Genomic DNA, 24,512 nt, shown 5'->3' on the forward strand with positions numbered 1-24,512 from the left:
AATAAAAAAATCAAACCGAATTAATTCAGTCTATTTAATTCTATATATAATTTTAATTTAATTTTTTTTAAGTTCGAGTTATTCAATTAAAAATCACTGGATTAAAACCGAATTGATTTAATGTTTGAAAAAATCCAATTAAATATATATTTATTTATTTATTCATCATATAATTCAATCATTGATGTGATTTTATTCTTTACTATTCCATCCGTTAAATTTTGCGGTTTTAATTTTTTTCATTTAAATAAAACTTTTAGAAAATCAAAGTAGATTAATTATTTATTCTAATTAATTAAAAAAATAATTTAGTCAATCACTTTTTTCTTTAAATTTAGATAATTCAATTATTTTCTTAACAATGAGAAAAGCTTTAAACGCAGAATTTAACTCAAACGAGGGAACATTATTTTGTTTTAATATTTTTTTAGGGAAAAAAAAAATTACCTATATTCTTTTACTCTATCAAATTAAGTCCTTCATTGAAGAAAAAATGATAGAGAGAGAGAGAGAGTATTACTATTAAGGCAGCTTATCATTTTCCAGACGAAACGAAAGTGTCGGTGGTGCAAAAAGAAAGACTCATACTGTGGACAGTGATATTTGGAAACCTACCCATTATCTGCTTTGTCAGTCTCTCCCCCCTATGTCCTCTGCTGTTTAACTTTCCATTTAAGCTACTTGTCTTCTTCTATCTAAACACAATGCTTTAAAAATCTTTAACCAGAAACAACATTTGATAATTGATTTCTTGCTTCCAAACCCTCCTTTTCTCCTCATTCTTTAAACAAGATTTGCTCATTCCTTATAGAGGAAAACAGCTTTCTCTGCAAATGGGGGTTGATTTGAGGCAAGTTGTTGCTGGTATACTCACTCTCACAATGTTTGTGATGCTTGGAAACATGATCAAGAGAGACCATTTTGATTCTGTTGAAGTAAGTTTTGATTCTTTCTCTGTTTACTCTGTTTCTGAATTGAATTTGTTCTTTTTTAGTTTACATTCCTTGGATCTTTAAATCCTTTTGATTTCTACTGTTTGTTCTAATCCTTTTGAATCTATACTTTGGGAATGTAAGATCTATAAGTCCTTGTCCAACTATAAAGCCTTTTGCTACTCATACTTCAATTTCTCTTTGCCTTTTGCTACTCATACTTCAATTTCTCTTTCTTTCTTAAAATCCCATTTCTCTCTATTTCATTTCATTTCATTTCTTTTTGTTTCTTTTAATTAACTATGCAAGATATTTTAAGGTCTAGTCACTGTTTTATAAAATTTCCATCCAATCAAATCAGTAATGATTGTAAATTAGTACAATATTTTGTTTTTGTTTTAATTACTGCTATATATATATATATATATTTTTTTTTTTTTTTCTTCCTTTTCTATTTTTATAAATTGGGATTAACGTCTAGTTCTAAGATTTCGGCAATACAGGTGCTCTGGCAAAGAGAAAGTAGATGAACAAAAGTAATTAAACAAAGAAATTGAAATGCATTTATAGCTCATGGATTTTAATAGAATTCTCTTGTTTACTTGTATGAAATTTATCGTTTTATTGTTGTTTGTATTGTAAAGGAAAAATTTCCGGGAGGAGCTACAGATGCTGAATTTGATAGTGGGAAGGTTACAGAGCATGGCCTTGTCGCATTTTCAAAGACGAGTAATGGACCTTGGATGGAGAATGCTCAAGAGCTAAAACCCTGTTGGACAGAATCAAAATTCGGTCGGTAAACTGGGTGCTTGATAAATTGTTACATAATTTCATTTACTATATTGGAAATTTTCAAATGAGAGAGGCCTATTTGATTTGATTTGAACTCTAAGAACTCTGACCTCATTTAGTGTGAGGTATGAGCTTGGCTCTCGACATCTAGGCTACTAGTCTAATAGTAGTATATAGATTGCACGCACACACACAGATACACACATATGTGTTCATTTGTATAATGTTTCTCTTTCACTTCTTATGGATTGGTATTTACTTTGCTAACAGATCAGGCAGAGCGGTCAAAAGGGTTCATCACTTTCTCATTAACTAATGGACCAGAATATCACATCTCACAGGTATCATAAATTTAGTTGGTTGTGCATGTGCTAGTTAATTGCTATTTCTGTACATGAACAGCTAAAATTTTTTATTGGTTACTCATTTTTTAATGTTAACTTGATTTTTTCTGTTTATACATGTTCTGTCCATCACAGCCTTGAGATTCTTATGAATTAGTCAAATTTCTGTGGATATTCTTTTCCATATGCTGTCAAATTATTTCTTATTGCTGATATTTAGTTCTCTTCATTTAATTCCTTATTCATTCTCCAGATTGCTGATGCAGTGGTGGTAGCAAGATATGTAGGAGCAACTCTTGTACTACCTGACATTAGAGGAACCAAGCCAGGTGATGAAAGGTTAGTGTTCATCTGACTGCATCATGGCAGCGAGGAAATATTTTGTTTATTTGATCTATTTGTGCTGGTCAACACTATGTTTACTATTATTATATTTGTTCATGATGAGCTTTTGCTGGTAAATTCCTGGAAAAATCAGGACTTTCTAACAAATTGAATCACTTTCAGAACCCATATATGTGTACTATTTTTTGCTGTCTGTTTCTATTCAGATCTTGTTGTTGTTATTTCTTTCGTTTCTTTTTTGAAAGTTTTGAGCAGTAATCTTGACCCATACGCTTTTTCCTCTCTCTGCTAGCACAAGTTTTGGATTGGTCACTTCAGAATTTATTTATTTATTTATTTTTTTGAGTTGCTTCTTGACACTTTGATGCCAAAGATCTTCCATTTTTTATTTTATTTTATTTTATTTTGTTTTTAAGCTTGCCTTGCAGCTTATAATTCTTCCTTCCGGCGCATATTCATTTTTGTTTTATGCTTAAGTCTACGAGGCTCCATGGTTTAGTAACCTGAACTAGAGATAACACAACCTAAAAGTGTGTTTGGAGCAAAATAAATATTAAAATCATTTGACTTACAAATGAATTCCCTAAAATAATTCATTTGAAATGACTTTTCATGTTTGGTATTATGTACTAAATGTAAACTTCGTTTTAAAATCCTAGTTTTACTGGTATGTGCAGCCTTACTAGTTATGAAAATCATCTTTAAATTTATCAAATTTGAGAAATACAAATGTACAGAATATACAAATAAATAAACTAAAAGAAACTATCAAAATCTAAAACTTTTAATCATTTGAAAAATTTAGTAGATTTTGGTACCATTTTGCTCAAGCAATCAATATTCTATATAATTGTGTGGAATTCAAATGGATTCTTATATATTCTAAACATATAAAAATAATATTTCTAAATCAATTGCATAAAATATACAGGCGCAAAGACTATTATTTCAGCACAATTTCAACTATGATGGTTGAAGTATTAAATTGGTTCTCATAAAAACTTATTTTGCTGAATACTAACTAATTTCAGAATTCCAGGAAGTTTGAAGAAATATATGATGTGGATAAATTTGTGACAAGCCTGGATGGAGTAGTTAAAGTGGCAAAGGATCTACCTGATGATGTATCAATTCGAGATTTTGCTGTTGTCAAGATCCCTAATCGTGTTTCAGAAGATCACATTGCAGAATCAATTGACCCTATCTTTAGAACAAAGGGAAACATAAGATTGGCTACTTACTTTCCCTCAGTAAACATGAGAAAGACCACACAAAAGAGTAACAGTGATTCAGTTGCATGTTTGGCAATGTTTGGAACTCTGGAGTTGCAGCCAGAAGTTAATGAAGTGGTTGACTCTATGATTGAGCGGTTGAGAACTTTGAGCCGCAAGTCCGATGGACGGTTTATTGCCGTGGACTTGAGAGTTGATATATTGGAAAAAAAGAGTTGCCACGGTAGTGATGCTGGTGCAGCCAAAAATTGTTATAGTGCTCAGGAAATTGCCTTGTTTTTAAGAAAGATTGGATTTGATAAGGACACCACAATCTACTTAACTCAGTCCAGATGGGATGAAAGCCTTGATGTTCTTAAGGACATATTTCCAAAAACTTATACAAAGGTGAGACATTTTTGTTTCCATTGCAGTTAATTTTACTGTTCAATTGGCATTTAGTAAAGGGATTTCAGATTCTTAGGAACATATAACATTTTGGGGAACACATTGCTTTGGGATATTTTGTTTGGGAATGTAAAATTCCTACATTTGTTATATCCTAGATTTGATAATTACAATAACAACAACAGCAACAACATTTGAAATAACAATGCAAATTAAATTATATAATATAGTTATCAAAATATAGAAAGGACACGAATTGTGAGAGATATTTATTAATTTTTATGGCATTTATATTCTTTATATTTATTCTAGAATTCATTCTTAATATTTTTATTCTTTAGCTTTTATTTAACTTTTAACTTTATTTGCCACATTTTGAAGTCTCATTTATTAAAAATATTTCAGAACAAATATACTTATTAAAACATCATTTCTTCAAGGTTAATTAGTAGATTTTCCCCCCATAATAATGGCTGATAAGGATGCTCGTCCAGTCGTCCTTCTGGGGTTATCCAAGCGTTGCACAATGTTTCTGTGTCATCCTTATTTGGGTCAGTTTTTCAAGGACATTAGACAAATGACCATTTCTTTTGCTTCAGTCTCTCTTTAGTCATGTGAATAGGCAAACCAACAAAGTTGGTCGCTCCATGGCTCAGTTGGCATGCTCTTTATTGGAGAACCATTTTTGGATTTAGGAGGTGCCTAGCCTAGTAGTATTATTCTTGTCTCATCCAATTGATAACATTCTTATGCTCTGAGCAAAAATCTTGTACATTCCTTTCTCAGAAAAAGAAAAATATGCATGAGGATAACCAGTCTTTTGATTGTTATTCCTTCTCTGTCGATAGATGCTACATACATAACCATTAAAGATTTGGTTAACACTGTATTTCGAAAATGTAATCCGACTTGTTATACCAAGTAAAGAAATCACATTACCCTTCTACCTTATTTGAGGAATATCATTCAATTCCGGGTCAAATGCTATATCTTTATACTTTTTGTTTGCATAAATTTAAAATTGGCAAAATGTGGCCTTTGATTTCTGTTTGTTTAATTGGAAGAAGTCAAAATGCATGGCATTGTTGCATTTCATTCCACTCTAGAGTTCTTCGATTTCAATAGCAAGAGAAATGACTATTATCATGAACTTATATCTCTGGAAACTATTGCAGGAAAGCATCATGCCTGAAGATAAAAAGACCAAGTTCCTGGAATCCGAAGATTCGGAGTTTGAAAAAGTTATAGACTTCTACTTATGTTCTCAGAGTGATGTGTTCGTACCAGCCATATCTGGCCTATTCTATGCCAATGTAGCTGGTAAGAGAATAGCTTCTGGTAAGACACAAATTCTTGTTCCAGCCAACATTCCGGGAACCTCTGCGTCGGTCACCAATCATTTCTCCCCATATATCTCAAAGAAGAACCACTTGGCCTATTCATGTTTTTGCTAATAATGTGTGTGCAAAAAGGAAAAAGAATCGAAAATGGAAAAAACAGCAGAAACTGCTGGTTTGAATTCAAGCTTTAGCAGCAAATCAGATAGAAAGGTCAGTTGCTTAATACAATCTTCTACTGGGGATTAAAATTACCTCAAAAACACTGAGTATCCATTTAATTTTTTAAGACATTTCTACGGTACAGATTGCTTTCTGGTCAGCTCTATATATATAAACATTATTAATAGAATGTGTTCAATGTTTTGTAAAACCAAAGTAAATTTGTTTATTGGAAAATTAGTTGTATTTTGTAATGTGGCTTTATTTTAATGGATTATTTGTTGACATTTGAATTCTTCTACATATTAATATTCTTTGCTCAAATCCCATGTTTCTCTTGGTCTTATATGTATAGCAATTTTTATGCACGTGAGTTGCACATGGATAATCTTGAGAGCTTGTATTATGATGATATATGAAATTTTTAATTTTCAATTTTCATTTTTTTCTGCCACTCACAAAAGTTACTGTAAGCCTAGAAATGAAATGAGTTCACTTGTAAACATTGATTGTCTCAAAAAGATATTTCGGACGAAAAAGAAATTAAAGACAAGGAAAAGAACACTTACATGGAGAGGCAGTCATAAATTTCGACATGAGAATTAGACTTAATCCATGGGCTGAAGACACGTGTAGTATAAATAAAAAAAAAAAGGTATAAAAATACTTGTGGTAATACTTAAAAGGGGAAGGGGGGAGAACAAAAAAGGGGCTAACAGAAAATAAAAAAAAATGGAGCTGTTTAGATAAGATTGAAAATCCGTAAGTTGGAAAATAGCAAAGGATAGCAAATGTTATTTGGAATATTTAACTTGACCTATTAAATATTTAACTTGTAAAATTATTAAACGGGTGAAATGTATAATATTATTATTCTACAACTTGTACCGACTAACCACGTATTAAATTAATATTTCATGCATGCATAGATACTTAGAATGTGCAAAGTTGCTAAAATTTTTTCCCTATTTTATAACATAGCAAAATGGCATAATAATTGCTCCATCAAGTTCGGGGAGAAAAAGTATGCAACTAACAATTTCTGAATCATCTTTAACCAAAAATTACCTTCTCTTTTGAAAAATCCGTTGTTAGACGTGGCACTTTAAAACATTTTCCACATTTCGAATTTTTAGCATTCAAGGGAGCTCTCTCTCCAGTTTGTTACTACTTGCACGCGAACACTTGTTCCATTTCTCAACCAACGCAAATTAATTTCTCTTCTTCACTTTATCGAAATGGTTATGTGTATATGTTTCTTCTGCTAAATCTGTTCTTTCTAAATGAAGAACAAGTAAGAAAAATCTTGGGTTAATTCTATGCAAATGTATTATTTTCTTGAATAAAAACCATATGGTTTCTGTTGAATTCTGTCACTAATTGCACCAGTAATTGCCATTTAAGACAAAATTGTTATTTTTCTTCTTTTATTTCATCTGGTTTTTGCTATTGATTTGCATATTAAGTTTAGTTTTCCTTTCCAGTTTGATCATATTATATATAATTTAATTTCCTGATTTCAGGTCTTAGGAGCTTGGGATTATCTTATATTTGTTTCTCTGATTTTATCATGCTGGATTTGATTGATCTGACAAAGAAATAAATGCTTATGATTAAGTAAGGCTTTGAGAATTTATATGCTATGGCGTGGTTTAGAGCTGGTTATAGAGCAGCAAGAATTGCCATCAGGAAAACTCTTTCTCAGACTGCATCATATGCATCAAGAATACAATGCCTTCCTTGGCGGAATCGGAGTTTTCATAGTACAATCTTCCGAGCTGCTGCCCCTAACTCTCAGCACCTTGCTGGATTATCTGATAACTTCTTAGATGCAACAAGTAGTGTTTACTTGGAAGAGTTGCAAAAAGCCTGGGAAGTGGATCCCAATAATGTAGATGAGTCTTGGGACAATTTCTTCAGGAATTTTGTCGGTCAGAATCAGAAAGTACCATCTGCAGGTGTTTCAGGACAGACAATCCAAGAGAGTATGAGTTTGTTGTTGCTGGTTAGAGCTTATCAAGTTAATGGTCATATGAAAGCAAAATTAGACCCATTGGACTTAGAAGAAAGAGAAATTCCTGATGAATTAGACCCATCTTTTCATGGCTTTACAGAAGCTGATCTTGATAGAGAATTCTTTTTAGGGGTATGGAAAATGTCTGGGTTCTTATCAGATAATCGCCCAGTAATGACTCTACGATCTATATTAACAAGACTTGAACAAGCATATTGTGGACATGTTGGATATGAGTATATGCATATAGATGATAGTGCTAAATGTAATTGGTTAAGACACAAGATTGAGACACCAGTACCAATGACATACAATCAAGATAGACTTGAGTTATTGCTTGATAGGCTAACATGGAGTACACAATTTGAGAACTTTTTGGCTACTAAAATGAAAGCAGCAAAGAGGTTTGGGCTAGAAGGTGGGGAGACTCTGATACCTGGAATGAAGGAGATGTTTGATAGAGCATCTGATCTTGGTGTAGAGAACATAGTTGTTGGAATGCCTCACAGAGGAAGATTGAATGTACTAGGTAATGTTTTTCGTAAACCACTTGCACAGATATTTAGTGAATTTGACAAGAATGCAAAGGTAGGCGATGAGATTGGAGTTTACAGTGGTACTGGTGATGTTAAATATCACTTGGGAACTTCTTATGATAGACCTACTAGAGCTGGGAAGAGAATTCATTTGTCACTTGTTGCAAATCCCAGTCATTTGGAAGCTGTTGATCCACTTGTTCTTGGAAAAACTAGAGCAAAGCAATATTACACAAATGATCTCGACCGGACTAAAAATATGGCTGTTTTGATCCATGGAGATGGTAGCTTTGCTGGGCAAGGTGTAGTTTATGAAACCTTGCATCTTAGCGCACTTCCTAATTATACCACCGGTGGAACTATACACATTGTAGTGAATAACCAAGTAGCTTTCACTACGGATCCAAGGTCAGGGAGATCTTCACAATATTGCACTGATGCTGCTAAGGCATTGAATGCCCCTATTTTTCATGTAAATGGAGATGATATGGAGGCAGTAGCTCATGTGTGTGAGCTTGCAGCAGAATGGCGCCAGAGTTTCCATTCTGACGTTGTGGTTGATATAATTTGCTATCGTAGATTTGGGCATAATGAGGTTGATGAGCCTTTGTTCACGCAGCCAAAAATGTATAAGGTTAGCTATTTTCTAATAGTGGTTATTTTTCTTAGATTTGATCATTTGATGAATATGCACTTACAGTCTTAACCTAGTAGTAGAGATCTTTCGACTTAGTCAGGTCCGAGTCCCCATCCCCCAAATACTCATTACAATAGAATTTTAGTGTTGTATTTTTTAAATTGGAGTGTTTGGCAACAGGTTATTCAGAATCATCCATCTTGCCTTGAAATATATCAAAATAAACTTTTAGAATCAGGGAAGATCACACAAGAAGACATTGATAGGATACACAAAAAGGTTAATGCAATACTTAATGAAGAATACTCAAACAGCAAAGATTATGTTTCTAAAAGAAGTGACTGGCTTTCATCTCATTGGGCTGGTTTCAAGTCTCCTGAACAGCTTTCACGCATCCGAAACACTGGGTATGGTACAATTTTACCAAGTATTTTTTTCTGTTCTTGCGTTTTGACTAATTGAGTTTTTGATTAATATGGTATGCAATATCCTGATGTTACACAGGGTAAAACCAGATATTTTGAAGGAAGTTGGTAAAGCAATAACATTCCTTCCAGATGATCTAAAGCCTCACAAGCAAGTGAAAAAGATATATAGTGATAGGGCTCAAATGATTGAGACAGGAGAGGGCATTGATTGGGCACTTGCTGAAGCACTAGCTTTTGGAACATTGCTACTTGAGGGTAACCATGTAAGACTGAGTGGGCAGGACGTTGAAAGGGGTACGTTCAGTCATCGACATGCTATGGTTCATGATCAGGAGTCAGGGAAGAAGTATTGCCCTCTTGACCATGTAATGGTAGACCAGGATGAGGAAATGTTTACTGTAAGCAACAGGTAATGTTTGGTAATTAACTTCTTCTATCAGGCACTTTGCATTTGTTTATGGCCCTTGCACTTGCTTCTGTTTTATTATTATTCTGTATGGTGAATATTTGTATGTCAGCCTACTCTTGTTTAAATGTTCTCTCATTTGGTGAATGATTAAGGTTAGGTATGGCTTAAAGTAATGTGCATGATGTTAAAAGTACACTTGTAAAAGTACTTGTATGTCTATTTATATTAGTTAAACGAATTGCAATAGAAGTGAAGTAAGCATTTCTACAAACACTGCCTCTTAATCCTTTTCTCTCAGCTCTATTATCAAATATCAAATTACTTAGTTGTATTGTTTAGCCTATTTTCAAGAGGTAGCAGTGTATGTGTAGAAAATTAATCATATAATTTTGGTTTTCTCCTTTGTAAATTCAACACAATCTGACAGAGTTTAGGTTCTAAATCTACCACTGTAACATATATTGGAGTTTGGCTGTTAGAATTTCAGATACTGAACACTCAATCCAGCTAAGTCATAACCTAATGGACAGATTGCTGTGTGTATATAAATTTAAAAATGTAAATTTCTTATTTTCAAGAAAAATGTGACTTCCTACTTCCTAGTCTACTGCCAATCTGAGTTGCACTTGCCAAAAAAATATACTGCATTTGCTGTTTGCCCTGCTGTGATCTCTAACAAATCAAAATGTCCAATAAGGTTAACAAGATCATCCTTTTTTTTTCAACTGCAATTATGGTGTTATAGTATAAATATATTCTTAATGACAATTTGAAAGTTCGAGGTTCCTCAAGTTTTAACCTGAAAATTCTATTTTTATTTTTTATTTTTTACTTTTCTGATTAAAGTATTCTCGTATGTGACAGAATATCTTAAGATAGCAAATAACAAAACTGCAGCCTCAGGATCTTCAAGAAACATTTGTTGTTTGATAGAACCTATTAACTTCTAAATATAGCAGAATTGGCATTTCTTAAATGCTTTAAGTATTTTGCAGTAGCAACAACTTTCTCTCATTTGTAAACAGCAACGTTTCTTTTACTTTTGAAGTTTCTATCTAATTGGTATTCATGTTTTATGATGGTTTCTAAATGTGAGCAATGCATGTTGTTGAATGCAGCTCCCTTTCAGAGTTCGGTGTACTTGGATTTGAATTGGGTTATTCAATGGAAAATCCAAATGCTTTGGTTATGTGGGAAGCTCAATTTGGTGACTTTTCTAATGGGGCTCAAGTGATGTTTGATCAGTTTTTGAGTGGTGGAGAATCAAAGTGGCTACGTCAAAGTGGGCTTGTCGTGCTGCTTCCTCATGGTTATGATGGCCAAGGCCCTGAACATTCGAGTGCACGATTGGAGCGTTTCCTTCAGGTACCTAACACTAACCTTATGGTTGGCATTGGATTTGAGAATATAATGTAATTCTTTGGTTATGTAATGGCAGATGAATGATAGCAACCCCTATGTGGTGCCTGAGATGGATTCATTAGTGAGAAAGCAAATCCAGGAATGCAATTGGCAGGTTGTGAATGTTACAACTCCTGCTAATTACTTTCATGTATTGAGGCGTCAGGTGAGGATTTGAATTTGTGTTTTTCATTGAAAAATGCCAAATTTAAATACTAGGTAATCTCAAAAACAGGTACACAGGGAGTTCCGTAAGCCTCTAGTAGTTATGTCACCGAAGAATCTGCTTCGCCATAAGTCCTGCAAATCAAATCTATCTGAATTCGATGATGTTGAAGGTCACCCAGGATTTGACAAGCAAGGAACCAGATTCAAGCGACTTATAAAGGACAAAAACGATCACTCTGATCTTGAAAAGGGCATTAAGCGACTGGTTCTTTGCTCTGGAAAGGTCTTATTATCAGGAGTGTTATGTTTCCACTGATGCTTAACGAGAACACTAAGTTGTGTTGTATGATTTGCAGGTTTATTATGACTTAGACGAAGAGCGAAACAGGATTGATGCCAAAGATATTGCGATCTGCAGGGTGGAACAACTCTTTCCCTTCCCATATGACCTCATCCAACGAGAACTGAATCGTTATCCAAGTATGTGTAAATATGCAAATAGAGGTCATAAAACTTTGTTTTAAAATTTGTTGTATCCCATATCCATGTCAATGTCTTTCAGATGCGGAGATAGTATGGTGCCAGGAAGAGCCAATGAACATGGGAGCTTACAGTTACATTGCGCCGTGTCTTTACACGACCATGAAAGCCATGGGAAGAGGATCTTATGATGATATCAAATACGTTGGCAGAGCTTCATCCGCTTCTACTGCCACTGGCTTTTATTCAAACCACAAAAACGAACAGACTCAGCTTGTTCAGTTAGCCATGCAGCCTCAACCAATCAATTAGACTGCAAAAGTTATTAGGAGAGACTGGAGGAAGACTGACTTATCTACAATTAAAGGGTTGGGGGTGCATTTCCACCTTTGTTATGAATTGTCTTTTTATTTTGATGATCAAAATTTAAAGGAGCTAGATTATTTGATGTAGCCTCCCCCACACCCCTGCCTAGAGATGGAAGCATAGTTATGAAATCCCACTCCGCTTGCTTGGGCGGATCAACTTGGAGAACCGGTGCACCGAATTTAAAATTGAGCCAATTTTTCTTTTGAATCATTTAAAGAAGATAATTAGATTGAATTGGTTAATTTGTAATTGAGCCAATTGATCCACAATACTCGATTGATTTGACCTTATTCTTTAATATTTTTAATTATATTAAAATTATTTTAGATTATAATAATTATTTAATTAGTATATATATTAATATTGTATGACCCATTAGTTTAACTATTGACCAACCAATTAAACTAATGAGCGGTAAAATGGGCGTGATTAATAACACCGGATGGAAGCAAAGTGGGTGTTTTTGGATATATTGACCTGTTTAATATGAATTTAGGTAGTTATAAAAGGATCCGATATAGGTAAAAATGGTAAAATTATGTACAAGTCCTTAGATATTTGCTATCAATTACCCACTATACTATATGAGTTTGGCTGTGAGTAGTCATAAATACTATCTATTACTACAAAATATATATATATATATATATATATATATAAACAAGTTCGGGTTCCAATAGTTGTTTAAACTTTACAAGTATAATTTGCATATATCTGCTCCCCTTCTATGCTATCCACAATCCATCCATGACTTTCATAAAGGAAGAAGAAATGAAATAGACTGTAAATAAACTTGAATTTTATTTATTTTGTCTATAGTTTTTAAAAGAGAATCTGAACTATTTATTATTTTCATGGTTCTTAAATTCGGCTGCATTGATTGATTCAATCAAATTACTTCATAATCAATGAGGTTTTGAATTACAAGAGCAAGATTATTTAAGAAAGCTATTAATGTGGACATGCTTTGCTCATTTTGTGCCGATATAGAGGATTTAACCACACTTTAATCCAGTGTAATAAGGCTATGGAAGTTTGGAGGCTATGTGGTTTTCATTTGACTAACAATACCAATACCTGTTCTACGGAAATCAGTACAGGAAATGCATGAACAGGAAATGCATGATCAAGAAATACCAATACCAATACCAATAGAACCAGGTTGTATCTATTCTGATTCACAGCAGGTGGTTTCTTTTATATCATCTTCAATTCAAGATTTCTCTCCCTATGGTTTGGTGATTAATGATTGTAAAATTGTTTTAAGTTCTTGTGTTAATATCTCTTTTCAATGGATTTGGATACAAATTAATCTTGAAGCTCATCAATTAGGTAGAGATTCATGTAATCATGCTAGTCTTCAAGTTTGGGATTCTATCCCAGTTTGTTTGTATTCTCTTTATTTGGGTTAATAATGTTAGTATAATGTTAGTATACTATTGTAATTAATTGACTATACTATTGTAAGATAGCTGTAAATAACCATCAATTAGGGAACTAATTAAGGCTGTAAATGTCAACCATAATTAGGAGACAATGGGCATCAAGTAGGAGACATATTAGGCATCAATTAGGGAGCCAATTAAGGCTGTAATTGCCAGCCATAATTAGGAGACAATGGGCATCAGTTAGGGCTGTAATTTAGGAATTTATTCCCAAATTTGTGGATACTTCAGTCTATTTAAACCCAATCAGCTTGTGGGAATAGACAGGCAAATTTCTATCAAAATTCCATTGAAATACAGCAAGTTTTGTCATGGTATCAGAGCCTAATTAGGCAATTTTAGAGCTGTTCTTTTATGAGTTTCAACTTTGTTTTTTGAAGAACAAAGTGCAGATTCTGCTGTCTTTAATTCTGCAGTTTCTGTTTCTGCTTTCTTTGTTTAGTTCATATCTTTGATGAACTCTCGATCATAGAAATTCTGAATTTCTATTTGGAGGTTCTCTTCATTTGGAAGAGATTCTGGTAGACATTTTTCTGCAACTTTCTGGCTGTAGGATTTTCATCTTGGTGGGTCTGTTGCTTCTTCTAGTAGACCTGCTCCTGGTTGTGTTATTCCTAATTTTGCATTTCTGGTCTCCTTGTGCTATTTGAGATGGCCACATCAAACACAGTTGAGAGTTTTCATGTTCGCTTCACCGGAAAAAATTATTCTTCATGGGAATTTCAGTTCCAGCTCTTTGTTACAGGAAAAGAACTGTTGGGCCATATAGATGGAAGTGATCCAGCTCCTAAAGATGCTAAGGAGTTGCTTCATTGGAAAGTTAGAGATGCAAGAGTAATGACATGGATTCTGGGGTCAGTTGACCCTCTTATTGCTTCTAATCTAAGATCTTCTAAAACTGCAAAAGCCATGTGGGATTACTTGAAAAAGGTCTATAATCAAGACAATGCTGCAAGACGTTTTCAATTGGAGAGCGATATTGCTAATTATTCTCAAGGAAATCTCTCCATTCAGGAATATTATTCTGGTTTTCAGAATTTATGGGCTGAGTTTACTGACACTATTTATGCTAAAGTGCCTGCAGAATCTCTCTCTGTACTTCAAGAAATTCATGAGCAAAGCAAAAGAGATCAATTCTTAATGAAGTTGAGGTCTGAATTTGAGACGCTTCGCTCAAATTTAATGAGTCGTGTTCCTTCACCTTCTTTAGATATTTGTTTTGGCGAATTACTTCGCGAAGAACAACGTTTTCTCATTCAGGACTCTCTCCAACAAGAAAATACTGTCAAGGTTGCTTTTGCTGCCCAAGGAAGAGGAAAGGGTCGGGACATGAGTAGAATTCAATGTTATAACTGCAAAAATTATGGCCACATTGCTGTCAATTGTGGAAAGAAGTTCTGTAATTATTGCAAACAGTCAGGACATGTCATAAAGGAGTGTCCGACACGGCCTCAAAATCGAAAATCGAATGCTGCCCCAATTGCACCAAATAATCTCACTCATTTTGCTGCTCCAACAGTTTCTACAACTCCCTCTTCAGCTGCTGAACCTGTGATTCTTACTCCAGAAATGGTGCAACAAATGATTATTTCAGCCTTCTCCGCCTTAGGATTACAAGGTAACGATACCTCCTCCTCCTCTCAACTTTGGCTTGTTGATTCTGCTGCCTCAAATCATATGACAAACACATCTAGCATGCTTACCAATGTTCGCAAATATCATGGTTCAACTGAAATTCAGATTGCAAATGGTAGTACAATACCTATTACTGAGATTGGAGATCTTAGACCATGTTTCAACAATGTTTTTATATCTCCAAAGCTCTCAACTAAGCTTCTTTCGGTTGGTCAGTTAGTAGATAACAATTATGATGTGCATTTCTCTCGTAATGGTTGTCTTGTGCAGGATCAGGCATCGGGGACAGTAATCGCGAAGGGGCCTAAAGTTGGGAGACTCTTTCCATTACTATTTTCCGGTCCTCGTATCTCTTCATTTTGTACTACAGTTATTAGCAAAAGTGAACTATGGCATAGACGTTTAGGTCATCCTAATCCTGTTATTTTGTCTCATTTATCAAATTCTGGTTTCTTGGGCAATAAAGAATTCCTTGCTAAGGTTCCTTTTGATTGTTCCACATGTAGACTCGGTAAAAGCAAAACTCTTCCTTTTCCTTCTAATGGTAGTCGTGCTGTCCAATGTTTTGATATAATTCATAGTGATGTCTGGGGCATTACGCCCGTTATTTCTCATGCTCAATACAAGTACTTTGTGACATTTATTGATGATTACAGTAGATATACATGGGTATACTTTCTTCATTCTAAATCTGATGTATATTCTGTTTTTAAGACCTTTTTAGCCTATGTTAAGACTCAGTTTTCTACTTGTATTAAAGTATTACGATCTGATTCTGGAGGAGAATATATGTCTCATGAATTTCAGAATTTTCTTCATGAGAAAGGGATTGTCTCACAACGTTCATGTCCTTATACACCACAACAAAATGGAGTTGCTGAGCGTAAAAATCGTCATCTTTTGGATGTAACCCGAACTTTGTTAATTGGATCTTCAGTTCCATCTAAGTTTTGGGTTGAAGCCTTATCTACTGCAACTTATCTAATTAATAGAATGCCTTCTAAGGTATTAAGTCTTGACTCCCCATATTTTCGTCTATATCATCAATATCCTAATTATCATGATTTACACACATTTGGTTGTGTTTGTTTTGTTCATCTACCTTCTCATGACCGTCATAAACTTTCCGCTCAATCTGTTAAATGTGCATTTATGGGTTATAATTCTTCTCAAAAGGGTTTTGTTTGCTATGATTCCACTTCTAACAAATTTCGTGTTTCTCGCAATGTTATTTTCTTTGAGCATCAATATTTCTTTCCTAATCTTGCTAAGTCTTCTTCTACTTCTCCCATTCTTCCAATTTTTGAGGATTTACCAATTGTTCCTAATCGGTTTAAGCCTGGATTTGTGTATGGACGACGTCAACCAACGGTGCCTCTTCCCGAGACTGATCCCTCATCTATGTCTGATTCTCCTGAATCTACTCTGCGTCGCTCTACCAGAATATCCCGACCTCCAAGACGGTATGGTTTTCCTGATAATCCTGCTGGATATTCTGCCACTTTATCTGATATTTCTATTCCATCTTGTTACTCACAAGCCTCCAAGAATGAATGTTGGCAAAAAGCCATGCAGGATGAACTTCAAGCTCTTCACGACAATCATACATGGGAAATTCTTCCTTGCCCTCCAAATGTTAAGCCCATTGGTTGTAAATGGGTTTATTCAGTCAAGCTTCGTTCTGATGGAACTTTGGATCGATATAAAGCTCGATTGGTTGCTCTTGGCAATAAGCAAAAGTACGGAGTGGACTATGAGGAGACCTTTGCTCCAGTTGCAAAGATGACTACCGTCCGTACTATTATTGCAGTTGCTGCTTCTCAGGGTTGGCCTCTTCATCAAATGGATGTCAAAAATGCTTTTCTTCATGGTGATCTTAAAGAAGATATTTATATGACACTTCCACTGGGTTTGACTTCCTCATCTTCAACACATGTGTGTAAGTTAAAAAGATCTCTGTATGGCCTAAAACAAGCTCCACGTGCCTGGTTTGACAAGTTTCGATCTACCTTACTTCAGTTTTCATTTGTGCAAAGTAAATATGACTCCTCTTTGTTTCTTCACAAGAGTTCTGCTGGTTTTGTTCTACTCCTTGTTTATGTAGATGACATTATTATCACTGGCACTAACACATCAACGATCCTCACTCTTCAACAATCTCTTCAAACTTCTTTTAATATGAAGGATCTTGGTCCACTTACATATTTCTTAGGGCTGGAAGTTCACTATGATTGTTCTGGGATATTTTTGCATCAACACAAATATACTACAGATTTGATTACTTTAGCAGGCCTTCAAGATTCATCCCCAGTTGATACTCCTTTGGAATTAAACGTCAAGTATCATAGTCAAAACGGAGATCTTCTTCCTGATCCATCTCTTTATCGGCAATTAGTTGGCAGTTTGAATTATCTAACTATTACACGGCCCGATATTTCTTTTGCAGTTCAGCAAGTCAGTCAATTCATGAGTACTCCGCGTCACTTACATCTGGTAGCAGTTCGTCGAATCATTCGCTATCTTCTTGGCACATCTTCTCGGGGTTTATTCTTTCCTACTGGCTCTCCCATACGCCTTGTTGCTTACAGTGATGCTGATTGGGCCGGTTGTCCAGACACTCGACGCTCTATAACTGGTTGGTGTATGTTTCTTGGCGATTCTTTGATATCTTGGAAAAGTAAGAAACAAGACCGTGTTTCAAAATCTTCTACTGAGTCTGAATATCGGGCTATGTCCGCTGCTTGTTCCGAGATTGTTTGGTTACGTGGGTTACTTGCTGAAATTGGCTTTCCTCAGCCTCATTCTACTCCTCTACATGCTGACAACACTAGTGCCATCCAAATTGCTACCAATCCAGTTTTTCATGAACGTACCAAACATATCGAAGTCGACTGTCATTCTATTCGAGAGGCAGTAGATACCGGTGTCATTTCTCTTCCACATGTCTCCACTGCTCTTCAAATTGCTGATGTATTCACAAAATCTATGACACGACAGCGTCATCAATTTCTCGTTGGCAAATTGATGCTTCTTGATCGCCCAGCATCAATTTGAGGGGGGATGTTAGTATAATGTTAGTATACTATTGTAATTAATTGACTATACTATTGTAAGATAGCTGTAAATAACCATCAATTAGGGAACTAATTAAGGCTGTAAATGTCAACCATAATTAGGAGACAATGGGCATCAAGTAGGAGACATATTAGGCATCAATTAGGGAGCCAATTAAGGCTGTAATTGCCAGCCATAATTAGGAGACAATGGGCATCAGTTAGGGCTGTAATTTAGGAATTTATTCCCAAATTTGTGGATACTTCAGTCTATTTAAACCCAATCAGTTTGTGGGAATAGACAGGCAAATTTCTATCAAAATTCCATTGAAATACAGCAAGTTTTGTCAAATAATATCTCTTTTTTTTCAAAAAAAAAAAAAAAAGATTTCTTATTCATATTTATTGAAAATAATTAAATCAGTAGTTAATCAAGTGAATCGGTTAGATTTAACTATCAACACCTAAATTTGGTTAAGGGTACAATAGTAGAGGTTGGAAGTGGGAAGCATAAACCCACCTCCTTAACTCAAATTAAAAAAAAAAAAAAGTTGTCTGTAAAGTTTTATGAATTCTTTTTAGAATTTGCTTCCCCTAATTTGATAAAAGTTTTCTTTGATTCTCTAACTTCAAATTCTAACTCCACTAAAGAATGCTAGCAAGTCACATGTATATGCTTGCTACCAAAGTGATAATATCCAAGCTCCACGAATTTAATTCGGCCCTCTTAGGGAAACATGTGTGGAGGCTCTTAGTCAGACCAGATTCGATGGTTGCAAGGGTGTTCAAAGGTTGATATTTTTCGTACTGTTCAATTCTATAGGCTGATTTGGGGTCTATTCCTAATTTTATATGGAGCAGTCTTCGCGCAGCTTTTACTCTTGTGAAGTCCGATGTTGCAAAACGAGCGGGGAATGGAGAATCCATCTCGATATGGGATGATACATGGCTTCTTGACCTTGAGAATCCAAGGGGGTTAACTCTGATGCCTGCAAATTGTTATGCTCATTTTGTGTGTTCTCTTATCTCACCTAATAGTCCGTCATGGAGAACAGATATCATAAATAAGTTATTGCTGGAGAAGGGCAGAAGATGTATCCTCATTATCCCTCTTAGCCTCCATAGGAGTTAGTATGATTGGGTATGGAGGGCTAATAAGAGTGGCTCTTATATTGTAAAAAGTGCCTATAAGAAGCTAACTTCGACTTGTTGAGTTGCTACTATAGCCAAACACTCCAGCTCATTATATTTTGTATTTTTATATTATAGCTTCTAGAATATGCTGATGTAATCATGTTTTGCTTTAGCTTTGGGCCCGAGTTAAATTTTATATCATGTCCCTAAAGTCCCAAATAGGTGAAACTCCTAGTATATGTATTTTCACACACTACAGATTTCTTAAGAAATGAAACCCAAGTATTCTTCTCTTCATCGTCTCCATTACTAGTAAAAACACTAACAATTGGTATCAGAACTCTTTAATTCTTAAAGGGGCTTGAGATTACTTTGTTACTTGAGAGAGAAAAAGAGAGAAAGAGAAAGATAAAGAAAAAGAAATAGAGAAGTGAGATTTGTCTTCCCACATCTCAATTCCAGCACCACCCATCTTCAAAGGCCAAAATTATGATTTTTGGGTAATCAAAATGAAAGCTTTCTTAAAAGCTAATGATTTGTGGGAGGTAGTGGAAGAAGATTACGAGCCGCTACCACAAAGGTCAAATCCTACTCTTGCTCAAATCAAGTAACAAATGGAGGAGGCTCTAAATTCATTTAAAGCCCTTTCTTTCATTCACTCACCTGTTTATGAAAATATTTTTTCGAGAATTATGGGTGCAGAGACAGCCAAGGAAGCATGAGAATTATTGAAGGAGGAGTTGCAAGGTTCTTAAAGAGTAAGACAAGTGAAGTTGCAGACCTTAAGAAGAGAATTTGAATCATTGAAGATGAAGGATAATAAAGGTATCAAACATTCCAGCTCAAGAATTATTCAAGTTGTAAGTCAATTGAAGATTTATGGAGAAGATATTACAAACCAGAGAGTAGTGGAGAAAATTCTTATCTCCTTACTGGAGCAATATGAGCCAAAAGTTACAGCCATTGAAGAAGCTCATGACCTTTCAAAATACACGATAACAGAGATTATTGGAGCCTTGCAAGCCAAGAGCAAAGGTTCTCCATGAGAAGTGAAGCACTTACAGAAGCAGCGCTTTAGGGCAATAATAATCCGAAGTAAGCTAATTTCAGATACAACAAGAAGCAATATTTCAACAAGAAAGGAGATGAAGCTGGTTCGTCAAAATTTAAAGAAGTTGAGCAAAATGGCAAGCTTCCTCCTTGTCGTGTGTGCAAAAGAACCATTTAGAGAAAGATTGTAGATACAAAGGCAAGCATTAATGCAGATTTTGTAATTATTTCGGGCACATAGGTTGTGCAGGAGGAAGCAAAATCAGCAACAAAATCAAACTCAAAATGCAAACCGTGTTGAAGAAAGGGGAAGGAAGATAATGTATTCTTTTCAAGTCATGTCTCTGAAGTCTTACATCAGAAACCATGACTAATTGACAGCGGTTGCTCAAATCACATGATTAAACATACATCAAATTTCAGTAAGCTTGATTCCACATACAAAGGCACTGTAAAAGTAGCAAATGCAGAAGAGATACTCGTCACCGGCAAAGGAATGGTAAAAATTCATACTAATCAAGGTATGAAATTTATCAAATATGTCTTACTAGTTCCTGATCTCAGTCAAAATCTATTGAGTGTTGGGCAAATGTTTGAACATGGTTATGTTTTGCATTTTGAAAATATGTTTTACACTGTTTATGAATTGAATGTAGCAAGCTAATTGAAGTGGCTATGAGAAGCAGAAATTTTCCTTTGGATTTAAAGAATTCTTCTTTAAATGCCTATAATGTTGTTGCACACAATTTATGCAATTATTATTTGAATGCTCTCCAATTTATGCAATCTAAGTGCATGGTGTGAGATATGCCCACAATTTCCTTAAAATCTGATGTGTGTGAAGCTTGTCAAGCCGGGAAATTGCATAGACAACCCTTTCCAAGAGCATAAGCATGAAGAGCTTCTCATAAACTTGAGCTAGTGCATACTGATGTTTGTGGTCTTGTGAGAACTACATCTCTTGGTGATAATAAATATTTTAATCTCTTTATTGATGATTTTACTAGAATGACATGGGTGTATTTTTTCAAACACAAATCAGAAGTTTTTAATGTGTTTAAGAGATTTAAAACTTTTGTTAAGAAGCAAAGTGGCTGCAGCATCAAGACAATCAGATCAAATAGAGGAACTGAATATTTATCAATAGAGTTTGATAAATTTTGTGAAGATGAAGGCATTGAGCATCAACTTTCTGTTGCTTGTCCTTCTCAACAAAATGGTGTCTTCGAAAGGAAGAATAGAAAAGCATGGAGATGGCTAGAAGCATGTTAGCAAATAAGAAATTGCCTAAAACATTCTGGGCTGAAGTCGTTTCTACAGTAGTATACTTGCTTAATAGATTGCCTACAAGAGCATTAAAATTCTCTACTCCCATTGAACCTTAGAGCAAACATAAGCCCACAGTTAAGCACTTAAAAGTGTTTAGTTCCCTATGTTATTTTCATGTACCTGCTGTAAAAAGGCATAAACTCGAAGCTAAAGCAGAGAATGGTATATTCATAGGCTATAGTACACAATCAAAAGGGTATAGAATATTCAATTTGCAAATTGAGAATGTTATTGTGAGTAAAGATGTGGAAGTGGATGGACACTCCATGTGGAACTGGGAAGAAATGAAGGAAGAGAAGAAAGCTGAAACAAGTCGGTCTCATCAAGATCAAAGTCAAAATGGGTCTAGCTCAAATTCCAACTCTTATGATGATGGTCCCACTGCAGATGCACTGGCAAGAAAAACTAGGTCAGTCTCAAATATTTACAATTGCAGCCTAGCTATTTTTGGACCTGAAAATTTTGTTGAAGCATTAAAATTTGTGGAGTGGCAATCAGCAATGGAGGAGAAAATTCAAATGATCAATAAAAATAGGACTTGGGAATTAATTTCTAGACCTAGAGATAAGAAGATTATTGGTGTAAATTGGAGTTACAAGGCTTAATTCAATCTGAATGGCACAATCAATAGGTTTAAAGTAAGACTTATAGTAAAGGGGTATTAACAAGAGCTTGGTGTTGATTATAAGGACACATTTGCTCCATATGCAAGGCTTGATACAATCAGATTACTTATTGCTTTAGCGGCTCAAAGAAAATGGAAGATTCATCAACTTGATGTTAAATCAGCCTTCTTGAAAGGTTATCTTCAAGAAGCAATGTATGTAGAGCAGTCGAAAGGATTTATGAATGATGGAAAAGAAGATCATGTTTACAAGCTTAGTAAAGCCCTCTATGAATTGAAACAAGTAGCAAGAGCTTGGTATATGAGAATAGATAAGTACTTCAGCCAGCAAGGATTCCAAAGAAGTGAGAGTAAGCACACCTTGTACATCAAAAGACAAGATAATTCTGAAATTTTAATTCTCTCTTTTTGTTAATGATTTATTGGTGACCGGAAATAGCTTGAAGATGGTTGAAGACTTCAAGCAAGATATGACGAATGTGTTTGAAATGACTGATTTGGGTTTGATTAATTATTTTCTTGGAATGGAAATCACTCAATTTGAGAAGGGAATTTTTATTTCGCAAGAAAAATATAAGGAAGATATTTTGAAGATGTTCAATATGCAAACTTCTAAATCAGTTTCAACTCCTCTTATGTTGAATTTGATGCTATCAAAATTTAATGATGCTAAAAAGGCTGATAAGAAGAAGTATAAAAGCTTGGTTGGGAAATTATTGTATCTCACGACTACAAGGCTAGATTTAATGCTTACTGTGAGTTTATTGTCCCGTTTTATGAATTCACCAAGTGAAATTCACTTTGAGCTGCAAAATGTGTCCTCAAATACATAAGAGGAATAAGTGATTATGGAGTGTGATTTTCTAGCACAAATGACTCTCATTTGATTGCATATACTGATAATGATTGGGTTGGTTCCGTCTATGACATGAAGAGCACTTTGGGTTATGTTTTCACCTTGGGTTCAGGTGTGTTTTCATAGGTCTCTAAGAAGCAAGAAACGATGGCTCAATCTACAACAGAAGCCGAGTATATTATAGCCTCAACTACTGTGAATCAAGTTATTTAGCTTTGGAAGATTTTTGAAGATATGGGGCAGCAGCTAGAAGGTGCTACTAAGATTATGTGTGACAACCAATCAGCCATAGAAGGACCAAGCAAATTCAAGTGAAGTGTCATTTTATAAGAGAAGTTTAAAGAGTAGGTAAAGTTTCCTTAGTTTACTGCAGAGGTGAAGAACAATTTGCTGATATATTCACAAAAGCTCTTCCCAAAGCTAAGTTTGAAGTTCTTAGAGGCATGCTTGGAGTATTTAACAAAAGTATTAAGGAGAAGTGTTGAGTTGCTACTATAGCCAAACACTCTAAACACTCTAGCTCATTATATTTTGTATTTTTATATTATAGCTTCTAGAATATGCTAATATAATCATGTTTTGCTAAGGTCCCAAGTAGATGAAGTTCCTAGTATATATGTTTTCATGTACTACAGATTTGTTAAGAAATGAAACCCAAGTATTCTTCCCTTCATCTTCATCTTCTCCATTACTAGAAAAAACACTAATAGACCTTATTTGCATTAACTCCCCCATAGATGAACTATATTCTTATTAATTTGAATTTAAGGTTTAGTGTCTTTTGAGTTGTATTGTAACTTGTGAGTTACTTTGTCTTTTGGATTTCTAAGATGTCTTTTAAGTTTTCTAGATTATTATTGTTATTATCATTTACTAGGTGTCTTTTGGTGTTTCCAAGCTATGTATTTGTGTTGAATGTTGACTTAGTAGCTATGGTGAAGGCTGTTGGAAGATTAGATAATTATTTGTTATTCTGTTACTATTTTTAAGGAATAATTTAATATGCTTATCATATCAGATATGCATAATAAGTTTGCTTATTTTTCTGAAGTTTTCTGTTTTTAGAGTCTATAAATACTTCTGTAATAGTGTTTCAATAAAATTAAGCCTTCACATGTTTATAAATTTTCTTTTTAAACATCTTTTTTGAATTACTCTTAGTTTCTGAGACACATATCTAACACTGTGGTATCAGAGCCAATATCTTATAGGACTTGTGAAATTGAGTGAACCAAAATCAAACCCAAACACCAACCCGTGAGATGGAGGGAGAGTCTAGTTATGGTTCAATTACTCCTCCAATATTTGATGGAGTTACTTACAAAGTCTGGGCTATTAGGATGGAAACTCATCTCAAAGCTTATGATCTGTGGGAGGTTGTGGAAGAAGATTATGAAGTTCCACCACTTGGA

General features: G+C 34.7%; 2 protein-coding genes across 3 annotated transcripts; both read left to right on the forward strand.

The window, feature by feature from the left end:
• The first annotated feature begins 601 nt into the window (after positions 1 to 601).
• LOC105637266 (protein MANNAN SYNTHESIS-RELATED 2) lies at positions 602 to 5,675 on the forward strand. The gene is made up of 6 exons (XM_012220690.4): positions 602 to 935; positions 1,577 to 1,724; positions 1,995 to 2,065; positions 2,322 to 2,407; positions 3,453 to 4,032; positions 5,208 to 5,675. The coding sequence occupies exons 1-6, from the start codon at positions 834 to 836 to the stop codon at positions 5,484 to 5,486; spliced, it is 1,266 nt and encodes a 421-aa protein (XP_012076080.1). The 5' UTR covers positions 602 to 833; the 3' UTR covers positions 5,487 to 5,675.
• Positions 5,676 to 6,666: 991 nt separating this feature from the next.
• On the forward strand, positions 6,667 to 12,271 carry LOC105637265 (uncharacterized). Of its 2 annotated transcripts, XM_012220689.4 has the most exons (9): positions 6,667 to 6,825; positions 7,055 to 8,715; positions 8,899 to 9,125; positions 9,223 to 9,555; positions 10,674 to 10,920; positions 10,994 to 11,122; positions 11,192 to 11,407; positions 11,481 to 11,604; positions 11,687 to 12,271. In XM_012220689.4, exons 2-9 carry the CDS (start codon positions 7,174 to 7,176, stop codon positions 11,914 to 11,916), a joined length of 3,048 nt encoding a protein of 1,015 aa, XP_012076079.1. In that variant the 5' UTR covers positions 6,667 to 6,825; positions 7,055 to 7,173; the 3' UTR covers positions 11,917 to 12,271. The 2 variants fall into 2 exon arrangements, with proteins under 2 accessions (XP_012076079.1, XP_089583034.1); XM_089726908.1 differs by lacking the exon at positions 11,192 to 11,407.
• Positions 12,272 to 24,512: the final 12,241 nt, after the last annotated feature.

Source organism: Jatropha curcas, chromosome 10 (assembly GCF_041381405.1).
Source record: "Jatropha curcas cultivar XTBG-Jc1 chromosome 10, XTBG_Jcur_1.0, whole genome shotgun sequence".
Lineage (NCBI taxonomy): Eukaryota > Viridiplantae > Streptophyta > Magnoliopsida > Malpighiales > Euphorbiaceae > Jatropha > Jatropha curcas.

Coding starts and splice junctions, on each gene's coding strand:
- LOC105637266 (XM_012220690.4), top strand. CDS start 834: ATGGGGGTTGATTTGAGGCAAGTTGTTGCTGGTATACTCACTCTCACA. Junction 1,725..1,994: donor TTGGACAGAATCAAAATTCG/GTCGGTAAACTG, acceptor CTTTGCTAACAG/ATCAGGCAGAGCGGTCAAAA. Junction 2,408..3,452: donor ACCAAGCCAGGTGATGAAAG/GTTAGTGTTCAT, acceptor TCAGAATTCCAG/GAAGTTTGAAGAAATATATG.
- LOC105637265 (XM_012220689.4), top strand. CDS start 7,174: ATGGCGTGGTTTAGAGCTGGTTATAGAGCAGCAAGAATTGCCATCAGG. Junction 9,556..10,673: donor ATGTTTACTGTAAGCAACAG/GTAATGTTTGGT, acceptor TGTTGAATGCAG/CTCCCTTTCAGAGTTCGGTG. Junction 11,408..11,480: donor TGGTTCTTTGCTCTGGAAAG/GTCTTATTATCA, acceptor TATGATTTGCAG/GTTTATTATGACTTAGACGA.